This window comes from Syngnathoides biaculeatus, chromosome 18, assembly GCF_019802595.1.
Source record: "Syngnathoides biaculeatus isolate LvHL_M chromosome 18, ASM1980259v1, whole genome shotgun sequence".
NCBI classification, from domain to species: domain Eukaryota; kingdom Metazoa; phylum Chordata; class Actinopteri; order Syngnathiformes; family Syngnathidae; genus Syngnathoides; species Syngnathoides biaculeatus.
In genome coordinates, this window is record NC_084657.1 from 6,821,046 (window position 1) to 6,834,169 (window position 13,124).

General features: G+C 40.9%; 1 protein-coding gene across 1 annotated transcript; it reads right to left on the reverse strand.

The window, feature by feature from the left end:
- Window positions 1–273: 273 nt before the first annotated feature.
- On the reverse strand, window positions 274–10,411 carry arhgap31 (Rho GTPase activating protein 31). Its single transcript, XM_061804318.1, has 12 exons — window positions 10,405–10,411; window positions 9,963–10,065; window positions 9,642–9,786; window positions 8,131–8,213; window positions 7,932–8,039; window positions 7,701–7,843; window positions 7,425–7,629; window positions 7,177–7,298; window positions 5,869–5,925; window positions 5,139–5,786; window positions 4,220–4,362; window positions 274–4,085 (listed from the first exon to the last, which is right to left on the reverse strand). The coding sequence occupies exons 1-12, from the start codon at window positions 10,409–10,411 to the stop codon at window positions 2,097–2,099; spliced, it is 3,753 nt and encodes a 1,250-aa protein (XP_061660302.1). The 3' UTR covers window positions 274–2,096.
- Between the last annotated feature and the right edge of the window lie 2,713 nt (window positions 10,412–13,124).

Here is a 13,124-nt window from a genome sequence, read left to right on the forward strand (position 1 = left end):
GGGGCCCATGCATGTGAGTCAGGGGCCCCTCAAATTACATTTCTTTAAGCACCACCTATTATTTGACGCCTCTTTATCCACAAATTTCTGAAGGAACAACCACCTCAAGATACAGTAAATAATAGTACTATTAACTTTCTTTTAAATGAATGCAGTGCAGAGGTACATACGTACTGTTCATAAACTGCCAACATACCATTCCTGACTTGACTAGCCTATGTTGATGCAGTTCTAATTAGCCCTCAAATTAGTCTTTCATGTATTTACAGAATTATAAATAACAAAACATGTCATTTGAAAAACTGTTTATTGTCATTGTTTTTGTCGCGGCAAAATTCACGATCACTCCCTCGACGAGCACTTTCTCGGGTGATCTTTTCCCCGTAAGTGCAAACGAAAAAATGAAATCAACAAAGAAATAAAACTCACTAAAGTCACCACAATGTTTGGATCCAATACATTTGGACAATATGAGACACAAAGCCTCTTTTGATCCCAATAAAACTGTTTCGATGCTCTCAGTAGATTTTGGCCCGAAGCATCACGAAGGGTCCATATTGATACAGTCAACGTGCACAAGTCAACCTGGAGAGAAGCAACTCCAGGATATTTCATTTAGGCTGAATCATCTTTTCCCTTCTTCTCAATGCTGGTTTTGCATTTTTGTCCGATAAAGAAATACAAAAAATATAAAGAAAATTGATATAAACATGAAAAACATCTTTTGTACGTTAATATTATTATCCAATGTACAGCCTGCGTTTCAGAAAAATATATTTCCTTTTCATTATCACAATCACAGTCAAAAGCTAAATGTTGTATTGTTTATTTCCTTATGTTTAAAGTTGACTTCATCTCACCGATACATCTTCAGCAGTTTATTTCCTGCAAACTATATGATCATAGCTCTTATGGCTAGCACAGTTAAACTGTTAAATAGCGTCATTATCACTTTTAGTCCAGTTCCTTTGATCTACAAGACTTAATGTACAATGATTTTATTTTTTATTTTTTAATTTTGATTTTAATGATTGATGAATGATTTATTTTTTTCACTTGCTGCAACATAACACTATAATGTTGCAGGTTGAACATTAGCTTTTCATAGCACATTGTCAGTATATTACAATATGATGACGTAACATTTTCCATGCCACGATCCCACCAAGTGGTACAGTTCGGTTCTCGCCACGGTCTGGGTTGGAACGGCCAGTCCTGACCCTGACTCATCATAGACAGTGTGACATCATAGCAGTTCAACAAAGCGTAATGCTCACACAAAAAAATACAAATGTGACATGAGAGATGAGGTTGTTCTTCCGTATTCAATTCCCTTTGCCCAAAAGTGACAATTTTGTGGTGACCTGCGCATGCAGCACAATGTTTCCAGATCCTTACTTGCGGTATCATATCAAAGTGTGTACTTCAGTGGGAGAGTGCCGTGTTTTTATTTTGGTATCATTCACAAGAACAATGCAGACCAAATGGAACTGTACATCTTTGTGGAAACTGGGCTTATTACAAAGTAATGTGCTTCTAAATGTTACTTAGTCTTTTGCAATGAAGCGTTTTTATTTTTCCAGGAAGTTAAAAAAAAAAAAAGAGCTGTTTGTACTGTATGGCACTCACAAGAATGAGCCTTGAAGAAAACTATCTCCAGTCAAACTAACCTTCATAGGTTTTCAAGTATAAGATATGAGAAATAAAGTAAATTACGCAGCTAACTGACTGATAATCAAAAGCTGATTGTCAGTCAAAAGGTTTACATGTGTTCTCAAAGGCATGTTTTTGTGAAAAAGTGACCGTCAAGCACCACACAAAGGATGGAACAAAATCATTTTGAATATTTGAATTGCTGCTGTTGTCACACCAGTTCACTGTTAAAAACATCCCATTCGTGACTCCTGCCCCAAATGTCTCAGAAATGTACAATAGTTTCTTAAATACTTCACGAGTGTAGAGAGAAATCTTAATTTACAGTAACAAATTATTCAACCCTCAAGTACAGCTTTATATAAAATCCTGTGATTTACAACATGTTACCATCATATCTCTCTCAGTACTATACGTTATTTACATTCACTCAGTCTCCAGACTTACTCTATCTGTCTTTGGTTCCTGCTTTCAAATATCATCGATCTCCTCTGAGGCTGGTAGAAGCAGCTGGTTGATGTTTCCAGTCTCTGACCACTTTTTGGAATGGTCATTTTACTTTGGAGGGCAATCCCCTCTCCCGTTGGCTCTTTCACTGCTGAGTCCTCATTCAGGCTCTTGATGGATGACAGTAGCTTGCTGTCGTCACCTGACGGAGGATAATCCATGATGGGAAAAGGGGGACTCAACAGGATCAGACTCTGGGGTCTCTGCCGGTTTCTAAAAGACGGCCTTTGTAAAAGATTTGCCCTGTTGGGTTTGGGACAGTCAACAAACACTTCAAGACTGGGGGCGTGTCGCCTTGTGATGACCGGTAGTTCTGTCACGCTCGTTGTCCTCTCGTTCTGTGTTTGTTTCTCAACCTTCGGTTGGGACTGGTGTTTGGGCCCAGGGTCTTTGTTCTCTAATTCCTCCTTCAGATCAGACATGAGTGGGAGAGGGGCTGTATGACTTTTCTCTGTACTTGTTTTAGGATATTCCTTCTCTTGTTCCTTTCCTGACTCCATGTCACCATCTTTCCTGGAGGGAGGTATCTGACTATACTGCACCTTTGGAGGAACGACAGGTACGGCTTTGGCCTGGCACGTCTTTATCATGAAGGCCGTCCGGACTGATGATACACTGACAGGGGCCGAGTTTCGCCGCAAAGGGGCCTGGCGATCATTCAGGAACAAGTCCAACTCTGAGAGGAGCCCATTGTTTAGAGTCCCAGACAAACTCCTCGTACAGGAGGAAAACTCGTATGAAGGATGGCTTTGCTGATTTGAAATGTCCCGAATGCATCGAGGTCCCAAGTCCAAGTTAAGGGAGTATGGTCTATGCTTGCAAAGGTTGTGATCTTCTCTTTTCTCCGACCCTGGTGATTCATAAGACATCTGTCTATAAAAGTGTTGTGATGATTTCTGTTTTTTTGTTACCCCTTTTCCAGTCGGAGCTTGCATTCCATTGCTGGGGTTGACACCAGCCTGCAGAGAAGGCAAAAAGGTCCATTTAGCTTCATATTTGCTGCTGGATGTTTGAGGAATATTCCCTGACAAGCTCTTAGCCAGAGATGTTCTTTTTGATTGTTTGCTACTGGATGATGGGAATGAGGTCCGTTCCTCATCCGAGTTCAGTGTTACCTCTTGAGAGCTGAACGGCATTTGCTGTTTGAATAATTCATCCACATCTGGTGAGTGCAGAGGACTGGTGACCCACTGCTTGTTCGAACTGAGGTCTTCCCATGATTCCACCAGGTCCAGCTCTTCAGAGTTTCCTGCACATCCTTCGTCATCCTCATGGATTGGCAGCTCCAGAGAGTTGGGTCTCTCTTCCAAACATACGGAAAACCTTGAAATAACTTCAGGAATTTTCTCTTCATCACCTGAGATGATTTGGTCCGCTTCAAGACTTTCACATTCCTCAGATTGTCTTTGGCCGTCATTTGCCGCTAAGGTGCCGCCACCAATCAAAGAGTCAGTTGAAATAGCTTTAACTTTACTTACACACAGTTCCTTTAAAGGAGGTTGGCACTTTTCACTGTAAGCGAAATCTTTATTCAAAGGTGTGATTTTTGGAAACATCGGCTGAACCTTCTTATCAGCTTCATCCAGTGCACGGCTGACAATTTGTATCTTTTCATTGACCCTAACATTATTTTTATGGAGTGAAAATAGGATATCTGACTCTGAAGGTTGTTTCTTTGATGATTCAGACCTGGAGGAATTAACATAATCATTGAGAGAGGTATTTGAAGACTGGTCTTTACAGAACATGGACAGTGACGGAGAGCTACGACTTCTTTTTGACTTTACATCCATGGTTAGCCTCTTATTTTCGGAAGGCAAACCAGAATCACAAATCTTATCCAGTTGGCTAATTTCAGGTTCGGTTATCTTCAGCTCATGATGGCTGTCGTACCGGAGCTCCTTTGTGATGCATAATTCCTTATCCTGAAATTATAAAGAAAGAAAGAAACAAACAAAAATTGCAGAACAAATAACCACAGCGGTCTCACAAAATCACAAGGTACTCAAACATTTGTTTAAAATACTTTTTTCAGTGATACTAACAACAGATTATTTACCTGTGGAGGAGGGATTTGCTGATTGTCCATATTTTGCCCACTAAAGGGTGTTGGAGCTGTGGTTCCGTTCACAACCAAAAACTCTTCCAGTTGAGTGTTACTCATCAGTTCCTGGCCATTCTGGAGAAGTTCTTTCCATTTATCTGAGTACAAAGCACAATTTCAATAACTACTGGTACTCATTGATTTCTGACTTATGCAATCACACTACGACCTCAAAATAGGCAAGAAAAAGCCAACGCTGATATTAGCGTATGAAGTATGTCAGAAATGTTTCAGTGTCACAAAAGATATATTTCAAATGCAAAGTACAAGTTGTAGTTGTCGAAATCCCACTGGAGTGGCTTTTCCAGCCTTCTTTGGTTTAACGTCATGTATCCCTGGAAGGATTCTTTCGGGATCCATTGCAATTCCTTCATCACGCCCATCTTGATCTCCTCCACATTTTTAAAACTGATCATCTTGATCACCCCTCTGACATTGTGAAAGAGTAAAAAAAGACAAGGAGGGGGGTCGGGCGAATGTGGAGGTTGCTCCAGCATGCTGATGTTCTTCTCAGCCAGGAACTGCCTTGTCATGGTGAAGCACCCATGAGTTGTCCTGCTAGAAATCCTGCCTCTTCTTGGCTTGTGCACCGAATGAATCAAACTCCACAGAACGAATCAAATGCCAGATTTGTATATGCGCTGGTTGATTTTCTGGTCTCCATTGAAGGATAAATCTCGTAATTTGTAATTTGGGTTTGTACCATATCTTTTGTGACACCAGTTGTGAGACTTTTCTGAGAGACCTTGTCAGAGTAATCAGTCACAAGGAAGGAAGGAAGAAAAGACATGACGAGATGTGGCTACACTTGGAACAGATTTGTAGTTGTTAAGGGACCTGCATTCTAAAATGGATTTAAAGAAGAAGCTCTTACCCTTTGGCGGTACACACGAGGCCAACTCCAATGATTTTTTCTTCTCGGTTTCATCTCTCTTGTCAGGTTCCATTTCGGGACACGTGTTGTTTTTTCCACCACTGCTCTGCTCTGAGGTTTCTCTGTAGGGTTTTAGGGTTGCTGCAGTCATTCTGTCCTTAGCAAGCCCCCTGCACGGCGTGCTATTTGAACTGATAACGGCCGACACGCGTAGCGGTACTGACACAGCGAAAGGCTCCGATATGTTGACGGCTCTTCGCTGATGCCTCGGCGATGACTCCAGTGGAAAGAAGTTTCCCGGAAAGGAAGGTCGAGAGGAGCTGTTGTAAGAGGAACCTGAGTACAGCATCCTTCTGTTTTTAGGAGATGTAGGTTTGTAGTTGCTTGGGTCATCTCCTTTGAACACCTTGAGCTGCTCTGGTAGTGTTTTTTGAGTGGTTGCCGAAGCACCCGATGGCCCGCCCTTTTGGCCCGAGCCAGAGTTCCATCCGCCTGTTCCGCTGCCAGATTTTTTCTCCTTAAACTCCCAATTTTGCTCATGTTCCCTCAAGTCATAAAGTGAATCAGATCCCAAAGTTCTTGATTTTACATCTGGAACAAAAATGTTGCCTTGTCCTCCTGATGGACTCTTTCCAGTTCTGTCGTCATCTGGAAACAACAGGAGGTGAACCAAATACTATTACTGTTGAGACTTCCACCGATGTTTCGTTTTACTTGTGAAATACTTTACCTGTTGGCAAGGAGCACAGTGACTCCATGCTTCTAGATGGTCGAAGAGATGCCTTTTCTGAGGGCGAATTGTATAATATTTGCACGTGGTTACAGATCATTACATGAACTTGTAAATACCTTTTTACCTCTGATTTACAGAGCTCATGACAAACCAGTAATGATCTTTGGGTTGAGCACTGATAGGTTGGATTCCCATCTGTGATTGCTGAGACATTTGTCAAGTTCATGATCAATGAGGTTATGTTGTTTCTGTCTCCGAGCAATGGAGGTGCAATGGATTACAGCACTCAGCACCATCCAGTAGATGGCGCAATTTATTCAGGCTACACTAATGAAGTAGATGTTCAAATTGCCTCCCTCACAAAAGAAGAACAAAAAATGTTGGAAAAAATGGGATGTTTTGTGTTGCTGGCCTGGACTGGCCACGAGGCTGCTGTCACAAAGGGACAAACTTATTCCTCAAAAAGAATCATTGGGCTGAAGCTACTGGTGCTTGAGTCAGTTGGCTTTAGCATTTTGGTTTAGCTCTGACCCTCGGGGTCTGCTACACTCCTGCTGTTTAGTAAGTTTAAACATAGCAATTGTTTAATTTTGAAGAGAAGCTGAACAATATATTGCTTGGGCATCGTCAATGCCATGTACATCTTTGCAATAGTCACAGATTGCAGGGTCCTGCAATGTTGGCATATTCACATTCAGTGAATCAAGTATTATATTAATATGTGACCCGCAGAGAGATCGAGTTGGACATGGGAGTTAGACTAGCATTGATGTTATGGTAAATTATAACCCTTTAAACAACACACACAGTGCAGTCAATAATGTCATATGCGGTAGTTATACAACATTCAGTTTCTAATAACTATGAATGAGGACACGCCCCATTCCACACATACATTTACTGTTTTGATCCTTAATATGTAACGAAAGAATGTGTTGCAACAATTTACACTTGGGATGAATCTGAGTGGACGGTGTAATAGACCATTGTCAAGGGAAAAACGTAACTGTACAGAATTTATACAGGGAATAAAGATTTCATTTTGAAAAAAAACCTTTTAAAATGTAAGAAATCTATTCAAATAAAATAAGCTAAGTTTAATTCGTAACCGTGCATTAATTTCCCTTACTGTTGATTGTGAAAATTTTTTGGAATGTCATTCATAATACGAACTTTGTTTTTGGACTATGCTGTTGAATAATGATGGATTTGTGCAATGATATTGCATTATATGTTTGTGATGCTGCAAATGTTTCTGTAAAGGACGAGTTGTCCATGTTACTGTTACAGTTGTGGGACACTAACCTGTTAACCCTGGAGCTCGAATGAACACACTTCCATTCCGGCTCAGTTTTCCTTTGGAGTCCACAGAGCGTCCCAAGTTAAAGATGGATTTCCATTTCTTGGATTTACCGGACAGTTTTCTCCTAAAAGGTAAACAGTTGTTGCTTCACCAAATTCTCATGAATAACGCACATATGCAGACATTTGTTGTTCTCCCCCCACACCCACTCCCACCCAGATGTTTGTGTGTTTTGAAAACTGTGACATACTTGCTGTCTAAGTCTATGACAGTGTGGTAGAGCATGGCAGTGCTGGTGTCAGGCAGACTGTTCTCTCGTTGGCGTTCTTTATGCACGGGATGATTTGGACTTAGGGAGCGGGCTTGGGCTTCTTCCAGGCTCATCAGTTTCATCGGTCCACACTGACTGCTGATTGGAAGCGTGGCGTACTTCTCTCCACACATCAGACTTAACCCTGTTGAAGTAAAATAGGGCATGTTTTCGTTCACCTTTTCAGGGCCCATTTGTATTAGGTAACTTTCATACCTTCTTTTGGTTTGATTTGCACAGATTCGCTGTTGAAAATCTGATCTGTGTGGTTTAGAATGAACTCCACCACTGACTGCTGTATTCTCACCTCCTGGAAAGCCATGTCTCCATTACCAGAAGTGGCCTCTATTGTTTTGGATCTATGAAAATAAATCACGTATTTAGTCTTGTGGGAAAAAAAAAAGGTCAGAATCTGATTGTTCTTTATTTTGCTTGAGCCAAACGCACCTCAACAGATTAGGAGCCCAAACCAAGGCTAGATTGCGTGTATGCATGTTTGTCTGGGCACTCAAAGTGGCCAGACGGGCCAAATGCTTGGTGAGGTACTCCAGAGTCCTAAAGGCAGTTGAGAAGCACTCAATCTCTCACTTATGACAACACTATGAGTTAAATGAAATATGAAATGACATTAGGTTCTGTCGTTCACCTGAAGTGAGGGGTCGGCAGTTGCTTAACAATCTTTTGAACGTGTAGAAGTCTTTCATGATCACCACACACTGAGGCCACTTCCTGCGTGTAAAAAAAAATGTCACGTTTTTACCCCACTCTGTGCTGTTCTTGGAGTCTAAACTAAATTCCTGAGCTTGTGTGAACAAAGTAAGCTCCCCTCCTAGCACGAGCTGGACACTGGTGTGAAAGTAAACCTTTCTGGGAGCATGTCTGGTGGCAAATTTCCAAGAAAAAATGGCAACATTAAAGCCTTGGATGACAGATATATACCCTAAAAGCTTCCAGGAAGGTTATTGGAGATAGAGGGGAAGTAAAAAAAAAACAACAACAAAAAAAAAAACACCATCAAATAATATAGTATCACACTTACGATGCCAAATCAAACACAAAACACAGATCTGGAAACCTGAGTTATGGACAAAAGTATTGGGACACCTGAGAGTTTACAGTTCGTGGCCCTTGTTTGCATTTACAAACGCTTCCTCTCTTTGGGGAAGACTTTCTATGGTTGTTTGTTGAGAGGCCACAACACATGGAAAGGAACACATGGCTGCCAAAACATTGTTACTGCCCATCCCAGGGTTAGGTGTTCGATGAGGTTGCGGTCGGGGCTCTCAAATTCTTCCACAGCAAACTTACAGTATGTAAGCATGTCTGACTGCGTGGACTGCAGCACATAAATTGCCTTCCCAAATTCTCCCACGAATATGGACGCGCAAGATTTGCAATTTTGCATGAAGTAGCCCAAAATCCAGACCGATATATTCATTGATTGAATGGTGTGCGTCAATATTTTTGTACATATAGTGCACCCAGGTGTGTAGCTCAAGGCCTGAGGGCCAGATCCAGCTCCTTGGATCACTTTAAGTCCCACTAAACCAAATAAAGTGTCCATTGCATGCTTCTTCTTTTAATTTTGGTAGAAAATCCGCGTAGAAAATGAAGTTTCGCTTCCCTTTTAACTGATATTACAAGCACTTTTTTCCCACCGACATCCTTCTTATCATAAATTGAAAAATAATTGTACACCGATTGTACATATTTGGATGACACATTTTTCCATGAATTCATATTTAAAAATCAATTACTTTTTATATGATGCTACATAAGTCGATAGAGTACAAACTGGAAAATTAAAATTTTATATTGGGCAGACTCCACAAACAACCTGTATCTATTATTTGTGTTCTTTTTACTCATTATTTTAGTTGGAGATAAAAACACGACAAGCAAGGGAATACACAGTTAATGAACATGTGAGTGTACTGGAACTGACAAAAAAGTATGACACCTATTTGATGCTGCTTTGTGTTTGGAATTTACTGTTTTTTTTTTGTAACACCGTGAGAGTGTGAGTTCATTAATAAAACCAATATGAATAATACACATTCGACTTGAGGAAGTTAGGCTTAATAAAGGCTCTTGAAAAAAAGGCGAAATTCGCATCAGAGCTTTGTACCAAGAGTGTGAGTGCAGCGGCATACTCACGGTGAATTTGCTGTATAACTCATATGTGAGCAGAGGATTTGGTAGCTCCCTGAAGTACAGCTTGCATAAGGAACCCACACAGTGGATGTCCTGGAGGTACACTTCCTTCGTAAGGTCAGGGCACGCCTCGGCACTGAATTCCTGTCTACGCGCACACACACACACACAGAAATGATAAATGATGGCGAAGGCGCGAAACGATCAAGTCAACTCTTTCTGTCGTAACGATATGAGAAAGCAAGGAAAGTGTGCCCCACCAGCGTGAAGTTATGCAGTGATTGAAGTCATTTGGTGACCCCCGATATGCAACAGGCGATGTACCTGAGCCGCTGGATGTTTGAGGTGACCCCCGACAACCTGTAGATCCCATGCACAATCCCGTGCTTCTCAATGAACTCTGCACATTTCAGCAGAACCTGAGGGACTTAAGTGTAAAAAGTGTTCGTGTTAGTCCAATATGCTGAAACGGGGCCACTTTTCTCCAGGTATTTGCACTCGGTGAAAGCCAATGGCAGTTTATGTCATATGAAATGTGGCCAAGTGACGGACAAAGGGGAACGCTGCACATGCTGCTTTTAATGGTATGGGCTTGTTTTCTTCCCTTAGGGTTTGTGATTGTAGGTGGCCTTTGACAGGAAGTTAAAAATGGTTTGTTTGTTTCAGAGGAAGGTTGACACACCCAGTCCTTGTAGCGGGTATTACTTACGACATTTCCTCTAATAGAAAAAGGCTACAAGTGACCGAAACGACTTTCCGCGCTTACAGTGCATCACCTTAAGTTTGGCCGCTTTAGTTGGGACTTTGTCTCACTACTTTAAAAAGAAACAAAACAAAACAAAAAAAAAACAGATCCCTTGCTTTTTTAAATGAGAACATTGTTCTAGTTCATGTCCATGCAATTTGTGTACCGTCTGAGCCACAGACAATTACAACTTTTAACTACGCCCTCACTTGCATATGTCTTACTGTGAAGACCTGCTATTTTTAGACAATGCTTCATTTTTCTTCTACCTCTGACTCAAATAGTCTTCCAGTATAGTCTCGTGTTTGACTTGACGGACTCTAAGTTGTGTGCTTGTGGTGAAAAGATGCATGATGACTAGTGTCACGACTCACAACTTTGATTTATGGCATCAGTTTCTTCTCTCAGACGTCAACACAGGGACACGCTTAACGGCTGCTCCAGCATTTTTCATGTTTTAGGCTTTTGCATATTTTTTTTCCAACATTACATCTTAAAAGTGAACAAATGTACAACATTTTCTCCTTGCGGACGTGACTTAAGGTGTCAGCTTGACTTCTTAAAGTGCCTCTGTCATGAAATGGATGATTTTTAGTATGTTATTAATGAAAAAAAAAAAACGCAGCCGGTATGGGCCCATCAGTTTATTCACCACAAAACATGATTTTGATGTATATGGTTTTTGTAACTCCCGTCATGAAAATGGGATTTGTTTTCGACAAGAAGCAGGAAGTGATGTTGGAGCCAGTAGCGCGCTTAAGCGGACTCGTAAGTTTCTATTAGTTTTACCTGCGAGAAGGTAGCTCGTTGTTCCTTCGTGTTAGACAAAATTCCGGCTCGTTGCATTGCTGGTTATTGCTCGAACACTCGGGAGGATGGATTTACCCTAAATAATTTTCCAAGAAACCCGGTTCATTGTGAAGAATGGATTGCACGGGTGCAAAGGACGAGAGCTTCGTGGGTTCCAAATGACGGGTAGGTGCGTATAGAGCTACGAAAAAAAAAACAATAGTTGGGGGGAGGACGTAATCCTTTCAGAACGTAACAAAAGATCCGCGTCCGTAAGTCAGAGGTGCTAAATGTGTTGATGTGAACCATCGGCACCGTGTCTGCCGATCACGGCTTCGGCCGAGCTTCCGTGTCCCACAAGCCGCCGAAGCCGTGCCTCGTGGACGAGCATGGCTTCGGCCGGGCTGGCTCATACATCCTGTCTGGGAGTTTGTTGTTAGTTTGAAGTATTCCGCATATCATCTAAATATGGCTCGAAAAAATAGGGTAATATTGCCCCGGACACTTCACTCGATTGTGAGATATTCTCTTCTTCGAAAAGAGCTTCCGTGTCTGAAGGGGCGTGTCCCATAGTAGGGTCCACAGCGTGTTTTCAATGGCAAATGTCCAGGTGACGTCACAGACAGAAGATATGGCGACCACTTGGATGTCGAATGACACTTCCGCAACTTTGCACATGGATGACGCGATCTCCGCTCATATTTATTTTTTCGGATAGTCATTGAAGTGAATAATGTCATATGTATTTTTCATTTCAATACCTATTTTAGAATGTTTATAGGGATGACACTTGACCTTTAATATCGGTGCAATTACACTCATGAAATTTTACATCGAACATCGTTGAGCAAGTTACTGTTTTTGGGGTTTTGGGAGTTCACATTTACAACACGACATAATTTGGGGTTTAATCTGATTAAATTTAAAATATGTCATAATATACATATACACTAGTATGGAAAACAATAAGGCCAACGTTAGATTTATTGTTTTTGCAATGCTATGACTATACAGTGTACTAAACAATTTTAGTCAAGTACAGACGTCCACCAAAGAACTGTTAACACATATATGCAGGAACTTTTTAGGTATCACAAAATTTTGGTGAATGGAGGAGTGTGTACTCATTCCCAAATAAAGCACTGTCTCGGCACCTTTGTCCAGATTTGGATTATTTCTTCCATGTGCCACTCCTCAATAAATACTCATAGTTGGGTATTTGTGTAAGACCCCACAAATTGTAGGTGGCCTAATCACTGTTTTATGGTCAAATTGTCTGTTGTGGAAAAGGTCATTCAAACAACTCGTTTGCTTTTTGCTGTTATTGTTTGTTGTCACATGCATTTGTTTCCCCAAAATGATGCATTACATACAGTAGATATCAACAGTGGTATATTTTATAGTTAGTGCATGGGAGAAATCTCTGAATGAAAATGCTATATTATTTCTAACAGAATAAAATTACTGGGAGTCTTCAAAGAATTTCTGAGAGTTGCTTGAAATTGAAATATAAAAACAAAAGACACTAAAAACCTTTTCTGAGTGATCTGTAGTCTGGCTATTTAGTTATGTATTACTTCCTATACGAGCAGGATTACACAACAACTACATAACTGCAGAAGTGATGTGTGCAGAGGAAATACGGATAAAAATGATGATAAAGAAATGTATGGATTCACTTTATTCCTCTGCCCCAAACAATAGTTGTGTCCCCTTGTTTGTCAATTCCCATCATTTTTACCCCAAAAAATGGTAGTCGTTTGCGACATTCTCATTCCCTATATATGAGAAATAGATCCCGCTAACTAATTATGTCGCTCCACATTCTATTCTCCATTTGGCTTTTAAGTGGATAAAATTGATTTCCCAAATCAAGAATTAAGTCATCCTCCCTGACCCACGAAGTGGTTTACTAACATTTAGATTCACAGATACAATTACAATGAGCCAAA

What these genes read in the sequence shown, in the direction of transcription:
- arhgap31 (XM_061804318.1), bottom strand. An exon ending in TCGAGCTCCAGGGTTAACAG is followed by an intron (nt 5,926 to 7,176) that starts GTTAGTGTCCCA and finishes ATTCGCCCTCAG; the next exon opens with AAAAGGCATCTCTTCGACCA. An exon ending in CTCGTGTGTACCGCCAAAGG is followed by an intron (nt 4,363 to 5,138) that starts GTAAGAGCTTCT and finishes CTTTGTACTCAG; the next exon opens with ATAAATGGAAAGAACTTCTC.